The sequence below is a fragment of the Rutidosis leptorrhynchoides genome, chromosome 6, assembly GCF_046630445.1.
Source record: "Rutidosis leptorrhynchoides isolate AG116_Rl617_1_P2 chromosome 6, CSIRO_AGI_Rlap_v1, whole genome shotgun sequence".
In the NCBI taxonomy this organism is placed as follows: domain Eukaryota; kingdom Viridiplantae; phylum Streptophyta; class Magnoliopsida; order Asterales; family Asteraceae; genus Rutidosis; species Rutidosis leptorrhynchoides.
Window position 1 is genome coordinate 433968858 of NC_092338.1, and position 15833 is coordinate 433984690.

Below are 15833 nucleotides of genomic sequence, written 5' to 3' on the forward strand. Positions count from 1 at the left end.
AGGTAAGGATGGCAACGAGCCGGGTATAAGTAACCACGGTCCCGAACCCAAACCCAAGCTTTAACTCATATCTGACGGATCTCAATTTACTTACTAACTGTTGGATTAACGGGTTTCCTTTCGAGTATCAGGGATCCCCCTTTATTGATAATTTGGATATGAAATATAGGAACAACTAGTTCCGGTCCGGCTCGCGCGATGCGGCGTGGGCTTTCGGCATGCGTATTCATATTTAACGTAGTTTTATGTATTTACACAAGGGTAAACAGCCTATGGGTTAGCCGCCGTTTTAGGTGTTGTCGTCTTTAGTGTTTTTTAAAAACTGTCGGGTTCGAACGTAGTTAGTTTCGTTTTGTTGATAAAAGTATTTCCAGGCATGGTGTACCCATCTCTATCATATCTGATCGCGACACCCGATTCACATCACGTTTCTGGCAGTCATTACAAAAAGCATTGGGAACTCGATTAGATATGAGCACCGCTTATCACCCACAGACAGATGGTCAAAGTGAAAGAACAATACAAACATTGGAAGACATGTTACGGGCATGCGTGATTGACTTTGGAACCAGTTGGGATCGACACTTAACGTTGGCAGAATTTTCATACAATAACAGCTATCATACGAGCATCAACGCAGCGCCATTTGAAGCACTTTACGGTAGAAAGTGCAGATCTCCTATATGTTGGAGTGAAGTAGGAGAAAGACAACTTACTGGACCAGAAATTATTCACGAAACCACCGAAAAGATCATTCAAATACAACAGCGATTGAAAACGGCCATGAGTCGCCAAAAGAGTTATGCTGATGTAAGAAGAAAACCGCTAGAATTTCAAGTAGGCGACAAAGTCATGTTGAAAGTGTCACCCTGGAAAGGCGTTGTACGATTCGGTAAATGAGGAAAGCTAAGTCCTAGGTATGTAGGACCCTTTGAAATCACCGAAAGAATTGGAACAGTTGCTTATCGATTAAAGCTACTGCAAGAACTTAGTAGTGTTCACAACACATTTCACGTGTCAAATTTGAAGAAATGTTTAGCTGAAGAGGATGTCGTAATTCCTCTTGACAAAATACGAATCAATGATAAACTCCATTTTATCGAAGAACCTGTTGAAATCATGGACCGTGAGGTCAAACAATTAAAACAAAGCAAAATACCGATAGTTAGAGTTCGTTGGAACGCAAGACGAGGACCCGAGTTTACTTGGGAACGTGAAGATCAAATGAAGCAAAAGTATCCACATTTGTTCACTGATATCGCTCATGAAACAGGTACTACTCAAAATTTCGGGACGAAATTTTCTTTAAGGGGGAGGTACTGTGATGACCCGAAAATTTTTGACTTATTTAAACCAATTCTCTATACGATTTATTATTTTAACACGCTAAACAAAGTCTGTTAGATTGAGTCTCAAAATTTTAGAACTGTTTCATATATACAATTACCTTTGATTACTCTCGACGATTCATGAACAATTATATGTATGTATATATATATATGTACAAGTAAAAACGACTTTCCTACAGTAAAACCCTATTTGCTACAGTAAAAATTACTTTGCTACAGTAAAACACTATTTGCTATAGTAAAACACTTTTTGCTACAGTAAACACTATTTGCTACAGTACACTATTTGCTACAGTAAACACTATTTGATGTCGACGAACTAGCAAACAAAGACGGATAAGGCGGCCATGCGATCGCATGGCAAAAACACTGAAAACTCATGCGATCGCATGAGCTACAGTAAATCGAAAAGTAATATAAATACGCCAGTTTTCTGCACGATTCATCACACATTCACTTCTTTTATTCTTCTGTAAGAGTAAATGATAATTATAATTTATAATTTATAATTTAAATAATAATAAGGTATATACGAGGGTATTTTTAATTCGGGTTTCAAATCGCTTTAAGCTAAGGAAATATTGGGTATTGTTCGGGGTATTATTCGGGGTATTGTTCTTGAATCCAAGGCCAACCATACAGTCATCTACCATCATTACGTCTACGCAATTTGCCTACAATATTGAGTCTCAATATTGAACTGTGAGTTATAGATCCCTTTTTTAAATACTTTAAATATTTTTGGGCTGAGAATACATGCAATTTATTTTAAACGCGATAAGACACAAGTACATACTAAATTCTACACTGAGTTAAACCGGAAATCCCTTAGCTTTGGTAACTAGTAGCTGCCAGTACATAGGATATGGACTGGTGGGCGCGAATAATTGTATATGGATCCATAGGGCTTGACATCCCCGTCCGAGCTAGAGCGCTAGCCTTTTAACGGACGTATGTTATTTGAGTTTAAGACACGTTGGTTTGCGTGTATTAAAACGAATGGGGTAATTATCACTATAGCGTTAAGTTTAGTTACCAGGGTGCTCTGTTACGTAGAATCTATTGATAAACTTTTGATGAAATCTTGTGGTCTATCTTTATACATGTTTATGACTCGAGCAATTAAACCTATAACTCACCAACATTCGTGTTGACTTTTTAGCATGTTTTATTCTCAGGTCCTTAGAATGCTTCCGCTGTGATGTGCTTGTTGCCTGCATGGAGTCTCTCATGCTTTGTACAAAGTTTACTGCATTCAAAATAAAACTGCGTTGTGTAATAAATAATTGGACTGTGAAGTCAACCTGTAAATTAAAGACTTATGTATTTTGGGGTTTTGCTTATACCTAAGCACTCGCCCACATGTTTATAACTTTCTATGTTTAGAAAGTCACTTATTTTAATGAATGCAATATTTTATCAAAACGTATCATATAGAGGTCAAAACCTCACTGTGGAATCAATGACTAACGTGCTGCGTCAATAGCGATTTTGACGGGTCGTTACAGAAACATATAAAGATTAAAGTTTAAATTTGATCGGAAATTTCCGGGTCATCACAGTACCTACCCGTTAGAGAAATTTCGTCCCGAAATTTGAGTGAGGTGGTCATGGTTAACAATAAAAATGTTTTCATAACGAATATGAGTTGATAAACATAGTGTTATCATCACTGAGTAATATGGGTAAAACAATTTGATTATCCGAAGCGTAGAGTAAAGTTATCACAAAAGAATGAAATGAAGAAATAGAGATTTGTCTTAGCTTTTGACGTATTCAGGGTTGAATTTAGAAAATAAGGTTCTTTTTAACTTTTGACGTTGTCTTAGTTGAATTCCGGAATTCAAGAGATTCTAAGAAAATCTTCGAAATCTAAAAGATTTGATTCTTCGGCGAATAAAGAAATTAAGATCTTTATAATTAAATACGGTGATCTGTCTCGATTACTCTGTCCGATACTTCCATTATAAATTTAAACTTTTTCCGTTCCATTATTTTCATCATTCCTATGCTTTATTACTTAGTCCATACATCCAAAAGATTGTGAAAATGCTTAATCAAGTTCTAATCCTTGTTCTCATTCTGTCTATCGTAATGTTCATTCTTCTTTTCCAACTTTCACCAGAAGAATCTGTTTATTTCTACTATGCTCTAGTGGTTATTGTATTTATAATCCTCCCGTATCTTTATATTGCTATACGCACTGATATTCACGGTTTGTAATTTATGTGTTGTTATTGGGCTGTATATCTTCCCTGATATTTCGAAGTCCCTGCTTCTATTGTCATCCCCAGTTAATACTCCTTCCTCTTTGCTGCGATTTATACTCCAATTTCTATTTCTTTTGGAGCTTTGTCCCTTCGTTTCTTCTTTTTACGATTGGACATCTCTTGTAATGGTCCAGAATTCATAAGTATGGAGTTTCGAATGACTATAATGTTCTAAACCAGAAAGAACGTAATAACACGATTTGATTTGTCAAATTACCAGAGTCACTGAGAATAGAACTATCAAGAATATACTTTCTTGATATGTTCAGAAGTTAATCATAATGAAAGAGTTATGTAACATGGCACGTGATGACGTTAGGATCTGTGAATCATCACGTCCCATTAGAAACTCAGTATGACTTGCTGTAATATAATCACGTTGATCAAGTGTCATTATATTATACTAACTCATGCTTCAGTTCCCAACATTACTTCAATAACATTCATATTTTAAGCTCGAAAGTTTACAGAATATAGAAACTAACAGTTTCTATATGATGTAATACTGATAGCACGAAGAGATTAATGATTTCAGATAAGAATAATTATAAAATATCTCCAGAAATATGGAGGATATTTATAATGAAAGATACGATAATATCTCGGATTATCTAAGATCGGAGGATGATAGAAACTATTGTCTGCAAGAGTTTAGAGTAAAGAGCAAGATATTAACTAAAGACTTTAGCAGACATTGAATCATTTGAATTCTTTGAAGTCAAACTTATTCTTTGTGATTTGTCCACGGCTTTCTTCATAGTTTCGCATAATCTGCTTTTTGGTACTAGATTTTCTATTGAATGTTTCCAATATAATAATACACAGGAAGCACGGGGAGGTATATAATTTCGGACGAGAATATTTATAAAAATATCCTCAGAAATATCGAAGATATTGATGATGATATTTTGGAATTTCTAAGTTCGATGGTTGATGGAGAAAGATTTTCCGCAAAATTTTAACCTGACTTCGGAGCAAGATATTCTTTAAAGATTTCAACGGATCCAGAATTATCTGGATTCTTTGAATATAGGGTATGGTTCTTGTATTTGTCCTTGGTCTCCTTCATGGTTAACTCAATCCGTTTTCCAGTTCCAACTTTTCTGAGCCTTTCCAACATACTATACTTTATCATCAAACTTCCGATGATTAAGGTCGTTTACGGTTGTCTACAGTTTCTGCTGCTTCATTAAGCTTTTTCAACATTCAGAGTATTGATTTGTGACTGAGTGCTTTTCAGAATTTCAGAATGAAAGATCATAATTCTAAGAGATAAATGTTATACATATAACTGTTGATGTAGATATGCTGTGAGTTTTCAAAGTACTGATTGCTGATTCCCGATAATTGGTATGGCAGTCCTCGTTACAAGATGCAGATGAGTATATGATAAGAATTCAATAGATAAATATAGTGATTTATCGGAGAGATTTAAGCCAAGGAGCAACGAGGTTGTTGGTACGTCTACTGATTATATGGTGGGATATAAAAGAATTCTCCGGTATTAAAAGGGTAATCGTATATATATCAGGATTATAGTAAGGCTACTTCGAATGAAAAGTCGAAGTTGACTTGCTGGAGCTGTGACAAAATTGGCTACTTTGAAAAGGGATCGTAAAATTATTTTTGCCAATAAATGCCAAAGGATCTAACACGGCTACGTGTTAAACTTTTACTCAGTTGCCGAGAGTTTCTCAGGTGCATAACTATATGTATCAATGTTTTCTTCCGTAGATGAAGTGCGGTTGGTTCATCCTGTCGATGGAGGTGTTTTCAAGAATCATGAAAGGTTTGAACGCAGAATGTAATCGTGAAGATACAAATGAGGTTTAAGACGAAATCAAGTGGCAACTTGAAGAATTGTTTAGTTTCTTATGTTATAATCAATATTTTAATTCATTTTTAATTGTCCATTGTTGATAGTTCTTTGTTGATAGTCTACAGTCAGCAGATCAATAATTTAATACATATTATTCGAATTAATTAATACATATCGTGACTAGTGTACAGGTCTCAGACTCGATCACAACTCAAATTATATATATTATTTGAGAATCAACCTCAACCCTGTATAGAGAACTCGATCATTACTGCATATAGAGTGTCTATGGTGATTCTAAATAATATATATAGATGCGTCGATATGATATGTCAAAACCTTGTATACGTGTCCCGATATTTAAAGTGCGTAAAATAATAACAGAATTTAAATGACTATAAATTAAATGCGTAAAGTAAATAACAGAAATTAAATGACAATAAATAAAATTTACGATAATTAAATTGCGATAAATAAAATGTAATCAGTTAGCTAGGAACAGTTAGCTAGGATTTTGTTAGCGTGGATTCTTAACAAAATTTCTCATAGTTAATTTGTTTGTTTCTAACAATTTTTATTTTGTCTAATATTTTCTTCATTATGCCACTTGTTGGATTCTGATAAGTCAAAATCCAAATATAAAATTGAAGGAAAATGGTTATTCTGCTGTAAACGGATACGTATATCTGTGGTTGTAAATAGGATAGTAAATGATTGTTGAATCAGATTCGAAGAATGTACAATGTAACTTATTAATATGAAATCTAAATATTCCTCGGGTATTACCTACCCGTTAAAATATTTTCATCATTAACAGTTTGTACAAAAGAATTTTTAATTACAACCTTTATGAAAACATATATACATATATTTTCTTCAGATATAATCACGGATTTAATGAGTTAATGTGCTATTAATCTCATTTGATTTACCATTAGAACAAGAATATATAATCTCTAAAACATTAGAGGTTACATAATCGCCATGTCGAACGAAAATAACATAGATAGAACGACACGTAGAATGATGATTATACTCGAGGTACAGAATGAGATGTCGAAGCTGGTGATGCGGGTGTTGTTGTTGGTGGTACTAATGCTGTTGGTGCTAAGGTTGGTGATGTTACTGGTGTTGGTGATACGGCTGGTGCTTGCAAATTGTGCATCGTGCTCTCTAAAGTTAACACTCGAGCTCAGAGTTCTTTAACTTCTTCTACTAACCCTGGTTGGTTATCAGTGTGAGGTAGAGATCGGATATCTTCTCTAATTCCGTTAATGGTAGTCTCAAGACGAAAAATTCTGGCAAAAAGGGTATAAACGGTGTTGCGAACAGGTTCGCCGGTGAGCGGGTCGAGTACTCCAAGGTTAGGTGGTAGATTCGGTTCATGATATGGAGTACCTTCTTCCCTTCTCCATAGGGTGAGTATGTCGCGAACCCAACCCCATTTTCTCCAGTAATCACGGTAGTTGATTGGTTGGTGTGCTCCTGTCACGCTGTCTTCGGAGTCAGAGGAACTTGGTCGATTCGTAGAGGCCATCTTACGCGATCTCAGGAAAGATTTTTGGTATGAAGAGTTTAGTGACACAAATTGATAGTTGGATGGTATTTTCAATGCATAGTTTGCATAGATATATATAGTACCAGGATTCCTTAAATTAAGGAGAAATTTACGAGAGATGTCAGGCAAGGTCTACAGTAACAGATACGCTAAGATATGAATTGTCAGATACGCTAAGATATGAATTTTATCTATACACTATTCATGCAGTCAATGCAGTAAAACGTGTCTAGACTAAGAGTAATGAGTAAGTGATTTCCTAAGGATGATAAACAGATAATTTTCGACAAAAATGATAAGCAAAACTTTTGACATGCAGACACGGTCGAAGTCCAGACTCACTAATGCGTCCTAACAACTATCAGTTAGACATACTAATGCAAGAACTGGTTCGCTAAGATCACCGCTCTGATACCAACTGAAAGGATTCGTCCTAATCCATCCGGACGAAGTCCATATCGATTATAAACGATTCACAACAGTTGATTACATCGCGAGGTATTTGACCTCTATATGATACATTTTACAAACATTGCATTCGTTTTTGAAAAAACAAACTTTCATTACACCGAAAGTTGACGGCATGCATACCATTTTATAATATATCTAACTATAACTGATTTAATAATAATCTTGATGATCTCAACGACTCGAATGCAACGTCTTTTGAAATATGTCATGAATGACTCCAAGTAATATCTTTAAAATGAGCAATTACACAGCGGAAGATTTCTTTCGTACCTGAGAATAAACATGCTTTAAAGTGTCAACCAAAAGGTTGGTGAGTTCATTAGTTTAACATAAATAATTATTTCATAATATTAATAGACCACAAGATTTCATATTTCCATTTCTCGTAAACATACGTCCCATGCATAGAGACAAAAATATCATTCATATGGATTGAACACCTGGTAACCGACATTCACAATATGTATATAAGAATATCCCCATCATTCCGGGATCCTCCATCGGACATGATATAAATTTCGAAGTACTAAAGCATCCGGTACTTTGGATGGGGCTTGTTGGGCCCGATAGATCTATCTTTAGGATTCGCGTCAATTAGGGTGTCTGTTCCCTAATTCTTAGATTACCAGACTTAATAAAAAGGGGCATATTCGATTTCAATCATTCAACCATATAATGTAGTTTTGATTACTTGTGTCTATTTCGTAAAAACATTTATAAAAATTGCGCATGTATTCTCAGCCCAAAAATATAAAGGGTAAAAAGGTAAATGAAACTCGCACATATAATTATTGTAAAACAGTTAATAAAGCATTTGCATGTATTCTCAGTCCCAAAAATGTAAAGAGTAAAAGGGATTCAAATAAAACTCACGCATATAAATATTGTAAAACATTTAAAAAGGGAGTAATGAAACTCACCGTATTGTATTTTGTAGTAAAAATACATATGACGACATTTAACAAATGTAAGGTTGGCCTCGGATTCACGAACCTATATCATTTGTATAATCATTAATACATATAATCATAATCGAGCAAATATTTGTATTATTATTAGTGATAATTTCTATATTACTAACTTATATATTTTAAATAAAGTAATTATATATTTAAGTTATGGTTATTATATTTATTTTTATATACTTAATCTTTTATTTTCAAAATAATAGTTATAGTAACACTAGAGTAATATTAATAATAAAAATGATAATAATTATAATACAAAATACTGTTAATTAATATAATAATGGTTATGATTTCATTAGTGATAATAATACTAATAATATACTTATATTAATAATAATGGTGCTAATATTTATAAAGTGATAATAATACTAATATTTATGAAGATAATAATAATTTGTATTATTTTCACAATATTAATAATATTAATAATCAAAATAATAATAATACTACTTAGAATAATAAATTAATCATAAAGATTACACTTGTAATATTTATATGAATAATAATAATAATAGTTATATTACTTGTATCTATGATAATAATAATAATAATAAATATCATACAACAACAACAATAATAATAATAATAATAATAATAATAATAATAATAATAATAATAATAATAATAATAATAATAATAATAATAATAATAATAATAATAATAATAATAGATAATTAAAAAAAAATGGTTATACCCTTTAATAAGCTTCCTAAAAAGAATTGCCCGCAACGGGGCTCGAACTCACGACCTCTCGTTACCCGACATCCATACAAACCAACACGCTGCTGCTTATGTTTCTGTTTCATTTTATAACTTAAACGTTTTTAACCATTTTTTTTTTTGTGTTCTTCATCTTCTACAAAAAAAAAAAAAAAAAAAAATACTCGACAGAGACATTCGATAAACAAAATAAGGAGCTCGAAGTTTGAATTAAGACTAAAAGTTGAAACGAAAACAGCCTGCATACGTTTGGATTAAATTATCAGACAGGAAAAGAAAAAAAAATATATCTAAATATGCTGTAACAGAAAGATAACGAGGGGGATGAACTCAAACTCAATTTTTAAAATCTGGACTGTTTTAGATAATGTGTTCAACATGAAATAAGTTGTAAACTACTCCTATAATCTTCCTGTAACCTCAATTGGCCGTAAAACATCAAACTGATATCAATTTTCGCGATGAATCAAAATTGTTGACTTTTTAAATTAGCACTTTGACCTCAAAATTGGAGATCAATTCAAGGGATTAACGATTGAAATTTTGCAAATAGTTTGACCAAATAAATCCTAACACAACTGCAATATCAGATTTTGAAATTTTTAAATGAAGTCGAGCTTTTTGAAAAGATGTATACGTACAGGGGAAAAGCTGGGTTCCTTCTTTATTTTTTTTTGATTAATCCCTAAAAAAATGGCAGTTTAAGTAATCTGTGTATTTGATATAGAGAGTGGAGAAAGACAAATGAATTCCTCATTGGCAAATGGAATTCGAATGCTTTAAGAATGGGAAAGAGTCGACAGAAACAAAATTACTCAGAAAGAAATAAATAAATAAATAGATAACTGAATAAATTGATCGAGACATTTAACAGAATTTGTTTGCTAATGTTATTAAATCGAATCTTGTACCAGATAGGAGACAAAAACAAATTACGTATAAAGATTGAAAGCAACAAGCACTGAATCAATCCCTTTAACTGATTTAACAATAAATAAATAAATAAATAAATAAATAAACAAGTAATACTAAATAAATAAATAAGTAGATTAATAATAATACTATTATTTATATAAATAATAATAATAATAATAATTTTAACAACTATAATAATAATAAAAATGATATTTATTATAATTTGTATTATCTTTATGATAATATTTATAATGATTTCCATAATAATGGTAATATGAATGGTCTTTTTAATAATAATAATAATAAGTTTAATAATTAAATCTAATGGTATATTTAATAATAATTATAATTATAATCATAATAATATTGATAACAAGATAATACTAATAATAAGTATAATGAATAAAGTAATAAAAGTATTGATAATAATAACTTTAATAATGTTACTATTAATAATAATAGTGATAATGATAATACTAATAATAATAATGACATTGTTAAGAATGATATTGATATTAATAATCATAATAATAATATAACAAGTTATACATATCAAATTTTACAATTTATAATAAGGAAATTATTGATAATAATATTAATATATCAATTACGTTAAATCTTGTAATTAAATTTGATATAACACAATTTATTAATTTTATTATATTTACTGATTATAATATATTGAATTCTTTAATATTTATTTATTACAATATTTATATATATATAATAATATTTATGTATTGAATATATATATATATATATATATATATATATATATATATATATATATATATATATATATATATATATATATATATATATATATATATTTATAGATTCATTTTAAATTACAAAATTATTATCTTATATATTATTTTCCATATTTAATTCTAATGAATATAATTTATAATTTCCAATCAGTGTATGTATTTACATTTATATATATACATATTTATTTACAGGGGTTAGAAGTGTAAGTTGGGGAAAGTTTGGGGGGTATTTTGTTTATTTTTTTGATGTCGTTTTGGTTCTATCAAACGACCAATTTTTTTTTCCATTTAGCATTTAGGATTAATAAAATTCCGTCTTTCCATAAAATAAAAAAAATTAAAAATACAATAACAAGTAGGTAAGGATGGCAACGAGCCGGGTATAAGTAACCACGGTCCCGAACCCAAACCCAAGCTTTAACTCATATCTGACGGATCTCAATTTACTTACTAACTGTTGGATTAACGGGTTTCCTTTCGAGTATCAGGGATCCCCCTTTATTGATAATTTGGATATGAAATATAGGAACAACTAGTCCCGGTCCGGCTCGCGCGATGCGGCGTGGGCTTTCGGCATGCGTATTCATATTTAACGTAGTTTTATGTATTTACACAAGGGTAAACAGCCTATGGGTTAGCCGCCGTTTTAGGTGTTGTCGTCTTTAGTGTTTTTTAAAAACTGTCGGGTTCGAACGTAGTTAGTTTCGTTTTGTTGATAAAAGTATTTCGAGTCTAACGATGCTGGCGAAAAAATTTAACTCGCGGCGAACAGGAAGATACGGGCTATCGTTGTGTTTAGCGTTTTTTAAAAAGTGTCTGTTTCGAACGTGCTTATTTTCGTTTTGTTCATAAAATTATTTCGAGTCAGACGCTGCTGTCGGAAAAATTTAACTCGCGGAGAGCGAGAAGATACGGGTTGTTGTTGTGTTTAGCGTTTTTTAAAAAATGTCTGTTTCGAACGTACCTAGTTTCGTTTTGTTCATAAAATTATTTCGAGTTTAACGGTGTGCTAGGTGAAATTTAACTCGGGGCGAGGAGGAAGATACGGGTTGTCGAAGTGTGTGAGTGGAGTTTTTATTTTAATTGACAGTTTAACCCCCTGGAGTTGGGGTAGTTTTTGTAAGGTGTTTATAGTTGAGAGGGAAGCATGAAAAATTAAGTGTGAAAAAGGGTTGGAATTATTGTCGTTTTGGCCCTGACCAGACGACCAAATTTGTCACGTCTGTTAGTATATATATAATAATTTTTAAATTTTTTATTTATGGTAATGGAACATCACGAGCTGGAAAACTAGGGCAGGGTTCTAACTTTTGAGTTGTTGGTGGTACGAAATACAAGTATTATTATTTTGTAATTAAACGGGTCCTAGTATACGCATTCGAGTGACTTTTCGGGTGTACAAGTCAAGTATGTGGCTTGTATCTAACATGATGTCCCCAGATGCAAACCCGCGAAAAAAAGAAAAATCAACACCAAAATTGTTGGGTTTCGAGTATTCGAGTACATGTATTTCTTTTTACCATCCCTATGAGCAGTGTTCATGATTGCATGATTTGTAGAAATATGAAAAGGGCAAATGCTAGTGATAACGATACAAACTTAGCAATAGTTACGTATGCAAATACTAAATTAATAAGGATGAATTTATAACTTTGTTTTAGCCATTTATATAAAGTGTCAAGTGCAAGTAAATGCAATTAACTAAGGTCTCAAATAATGTACCCCATTGTATGCAAGAAACTTACGGTTTATTGTGATTGCATGCAGTTGGTGAGATGTCATTAAAGGATATGTAAATTTAAACTCATGCATTATTTTCTATGATTAATGAGATGTTTGAATAGTATAAACATGTGTCGGTGTATAATGCTATAAAGGAGCAAAAGTGGTCCAGAAAATTCATATCGCACCCGACGGCACATGTTCATAATCAATTCATTGTTGAATAAAAAGACAACTAAACCTACTAAAAGTAGTGTTACTAAAAGTTTATATTCAACAGAGCACACAAGTGTGGGGGCAATTTTGTCTTTTTCAGTTAACAATGATGTTCACCAATACCAAATATAAAGCTATCATCTATGACCACATATCGCATTGTTTTGATGATCATGAAATACTGTTAAAATGTTAATAATTGGATCATTTTTATAATGGTTTCAACAGAAATATCAATGACTACATCAAATATTTATCACAAGTGACGGATGGTAATATTTCATCATCAATTTTCAAAAAATTATCACACATCAAATATTTATAGAAGTTATCACAATACATCAAATATTTATCACAAGTGATGGACGATAATATTACATTATCAATTTTTTAAAAATTATCTCATATTTATACAGTGTAGGTGGATGCAGGGGCGGATTTGGGCATGTACTAAGTGTGTCGTGGCTCATAATCTAAAGGGCCCAAGATTAAACCAACATATATATTAGTATTCATGATATTATTAGTGTTATTGAATTTATTATCATACATATGAAAAAATTTATTATATAAAAGATTTTGTTTGTATTTACTGAACATGGTCCATAATTTTAACGCGACGGCCCAGAGTGTATAATTGGTAATATTTACATTATCAATTTTGAAAAGAAATTATTATACATCAAATATCTATACGGAACAAGTTTTTAGTGACTATAATGAATTTAAGTTTATCAAACTCAATTATCATTTATGTTTTCGTGAACCTGGGATGTTGCTAGTATGCATGTGTGCACATCCCTAATCTGTAAATCCTTTTAGTGATAATAATAATAATAATAATAATAATTATATTGCCTTTCAAAAAAAAAAAAAAAACTCAATAGCTGAAATATCAATGGCTAAAAGTGATTTTTGTGGAACCCGAATTGACAGTATTTGTTGGATGTACACGTGTCATAAACCGACGTTTACCACGAACCATATGTAGTTGTCACCGACAGTATTATAATTTTTAATGACTAAAATAATGATTCTTAAGTTAAGGAAAGTATCAACTATCAAGTATAAACTGTCACTAAATCAAGAAGAGTTATGATGAACTAATTATAGCGGGAATTTGTTGATAATGACTTTAAACTCCTAATTATTTGAATAAATATAAATATAAATAACTATAACTATGTACAAGATATTGTGTGGTTCTCCTCACAAGTCACAAAGGGTCCTTGCTTCAAATTTTATATGTATTGGTATATGGTATATTCTGAGGTGACTAAAAATAAGTTATAAAGAGTCACGGAATAACTCGGTTAAAACGCGTATATCTGGGAAAAAAAATATACGCTTGAAAAAAAAAATACACCCTTCTAAACTAGACCAAACAATAAAAAAGCTAATTCGCTTATCTGAATAATATTCTAGCAAGAAATACTTACCAAATTTCCAACGAGCTTGAACAAGACCCAGTTCCGAGTTATGATGAAGAAATGGAATAGTTTGCCAAAGAAAATCTGATTCGGGTTGAAAATCAGCATCGAAAATGGCTACATATTCACATTCGTTCGCATAACGATGCTTTAAACCTTCTTTAAGTGCCCCAGCTTTGTACCCCTTTCGATTGTCCCTAACTTGGTAGTGTATGTTTATACCTTTATTTGCCCATTTTTGACACTCCATTTCCACCAGTCCCTAATTTCCAAATTTATACCACACCAAATAAATAAATAATTTCTATCTTGTATACTATACATTTTTTAATTTTTTTTTTTTACCTTTTTTGTATTAAAAAGTTCAAATATAAAAAGGTTACCTATTAGTATAAAAAAATGTAAATTTGTCTTTGAATGGATACTTTCACAAATCACGAATAGGTGGTGATACTACATTTTGATACACCGTGTTTTTGTATCTTCTTATAATATAGCATGTAACCTCTTTTTTAGATAATAACATGGCACTAAACTTAATTTCATTTGAAACCTACACATTTGTAACCTCTTTACGTTTTATATATCTTTTGTTCTATATGCATAACTTAAGAGTATAAAAGAACTTTACTCACTTTTTTTTTTATCTATTTGAATGAACAATTAATTTGTAAACATTCTGAAATGAAATACTAGAAAATAAATTAGGGACATAAAAAATATTTAATTTACTTTTAAACTTTTGCCATAATCGACCAAATAAATGGTAAAAGGATGCTATAAATAGGGTTTTTGCATGTTTTGAAACCTAATTATGCTGAATAAATAGTTTACGAACCTTTGTCAAAGGATCAGTTGAATCATCAAGCACTTGAATCACCAATCTATCAGATGGCCATGAAAGCCCACATGCAGCTCCAATAGAAAGATGATAAACCTTTTTACCACACACAAACAGACATAACTTTATAAAACACCAAAAAATAAGTAAAAACAGACCAATTAGGGTTAAAAAACAAACAAACAAACCTCTTTTTCATTAAACATTGGAACTTGAACAAGAACTAAAGGGTAAACAGAGTTACCAAGTTCAACATCATCTTTAAATGATTCCCATTTGTAACGTTTTTCTGTTTTTTTCCCAAATAATTTGATGAACACTATAATCAAACCCAGATAAATCCTTTCTATAAACAACATGATCGACATGCCTAAACAAATGTACATCAAAATCGTCAACAATGGAACCACTAATGGCTCTTTAATAATGGTAACAATTGAAGTAATTGGACGCGTGACGTCATAAAAAGCTCCATTAAACGAGTCAGGAAGTAGCCCGGTCGTTGAAATCCTCTCCATTTCCTGTGTCTTTCTTTGGGAATAGGAAGCAGGAAACAGAGGATGCTCTGTTTTTTAGTTTGTGTTCTGTGTGTAAATAAATGTAAGGATGTGGAATCTATAGTAGACCCATTTATTATAACACACAAGACTTTATATCATTATATTTTATTTATTCTACTAATTTAATTTTATATATGATATGATATATTATGATAGGGGGATGATTATCACACACACTTTTTTGATTCTCACACACCTATTTTAACCTTTTACTCTTCTAATAA

The 15833-nt window shown here is 31.4% G+C and overlaps 1 protein-coding gene across 1 annotated transcript in view; it reads right to left on the reverse strand.

The window, feature by feature from the left end:
* Nucleotides 1–15617, reverse strand: part of LOC139855282 (glucomannan 4-beta-mannosyltransferase 9-like) — a 29449-nt gene extending 13832 nt beyond the window's left edge. The window contains exons 1-3 of the mRNA XM_071844517.1: nt 15238–15617; nt 15047–15145; nt 14218–14470 (exon numbers count right to left, since the gene is read on the reverse strand). Of these exons, the coding sequence (XP_071700618.1) occupies nt 14218–14470; nt 15047–15145; nt 15238–15567 (682 nt within the window). The 5' untranslated portion in view covers nt 15568–15617. The remainder of the gene's footprint in view (nt 1–14217; nt 14471–15046; nt 15146–15237) is intronic.
* Between the last annotated feature and the right edge of the window lie 216 nt (nt 15618–15833).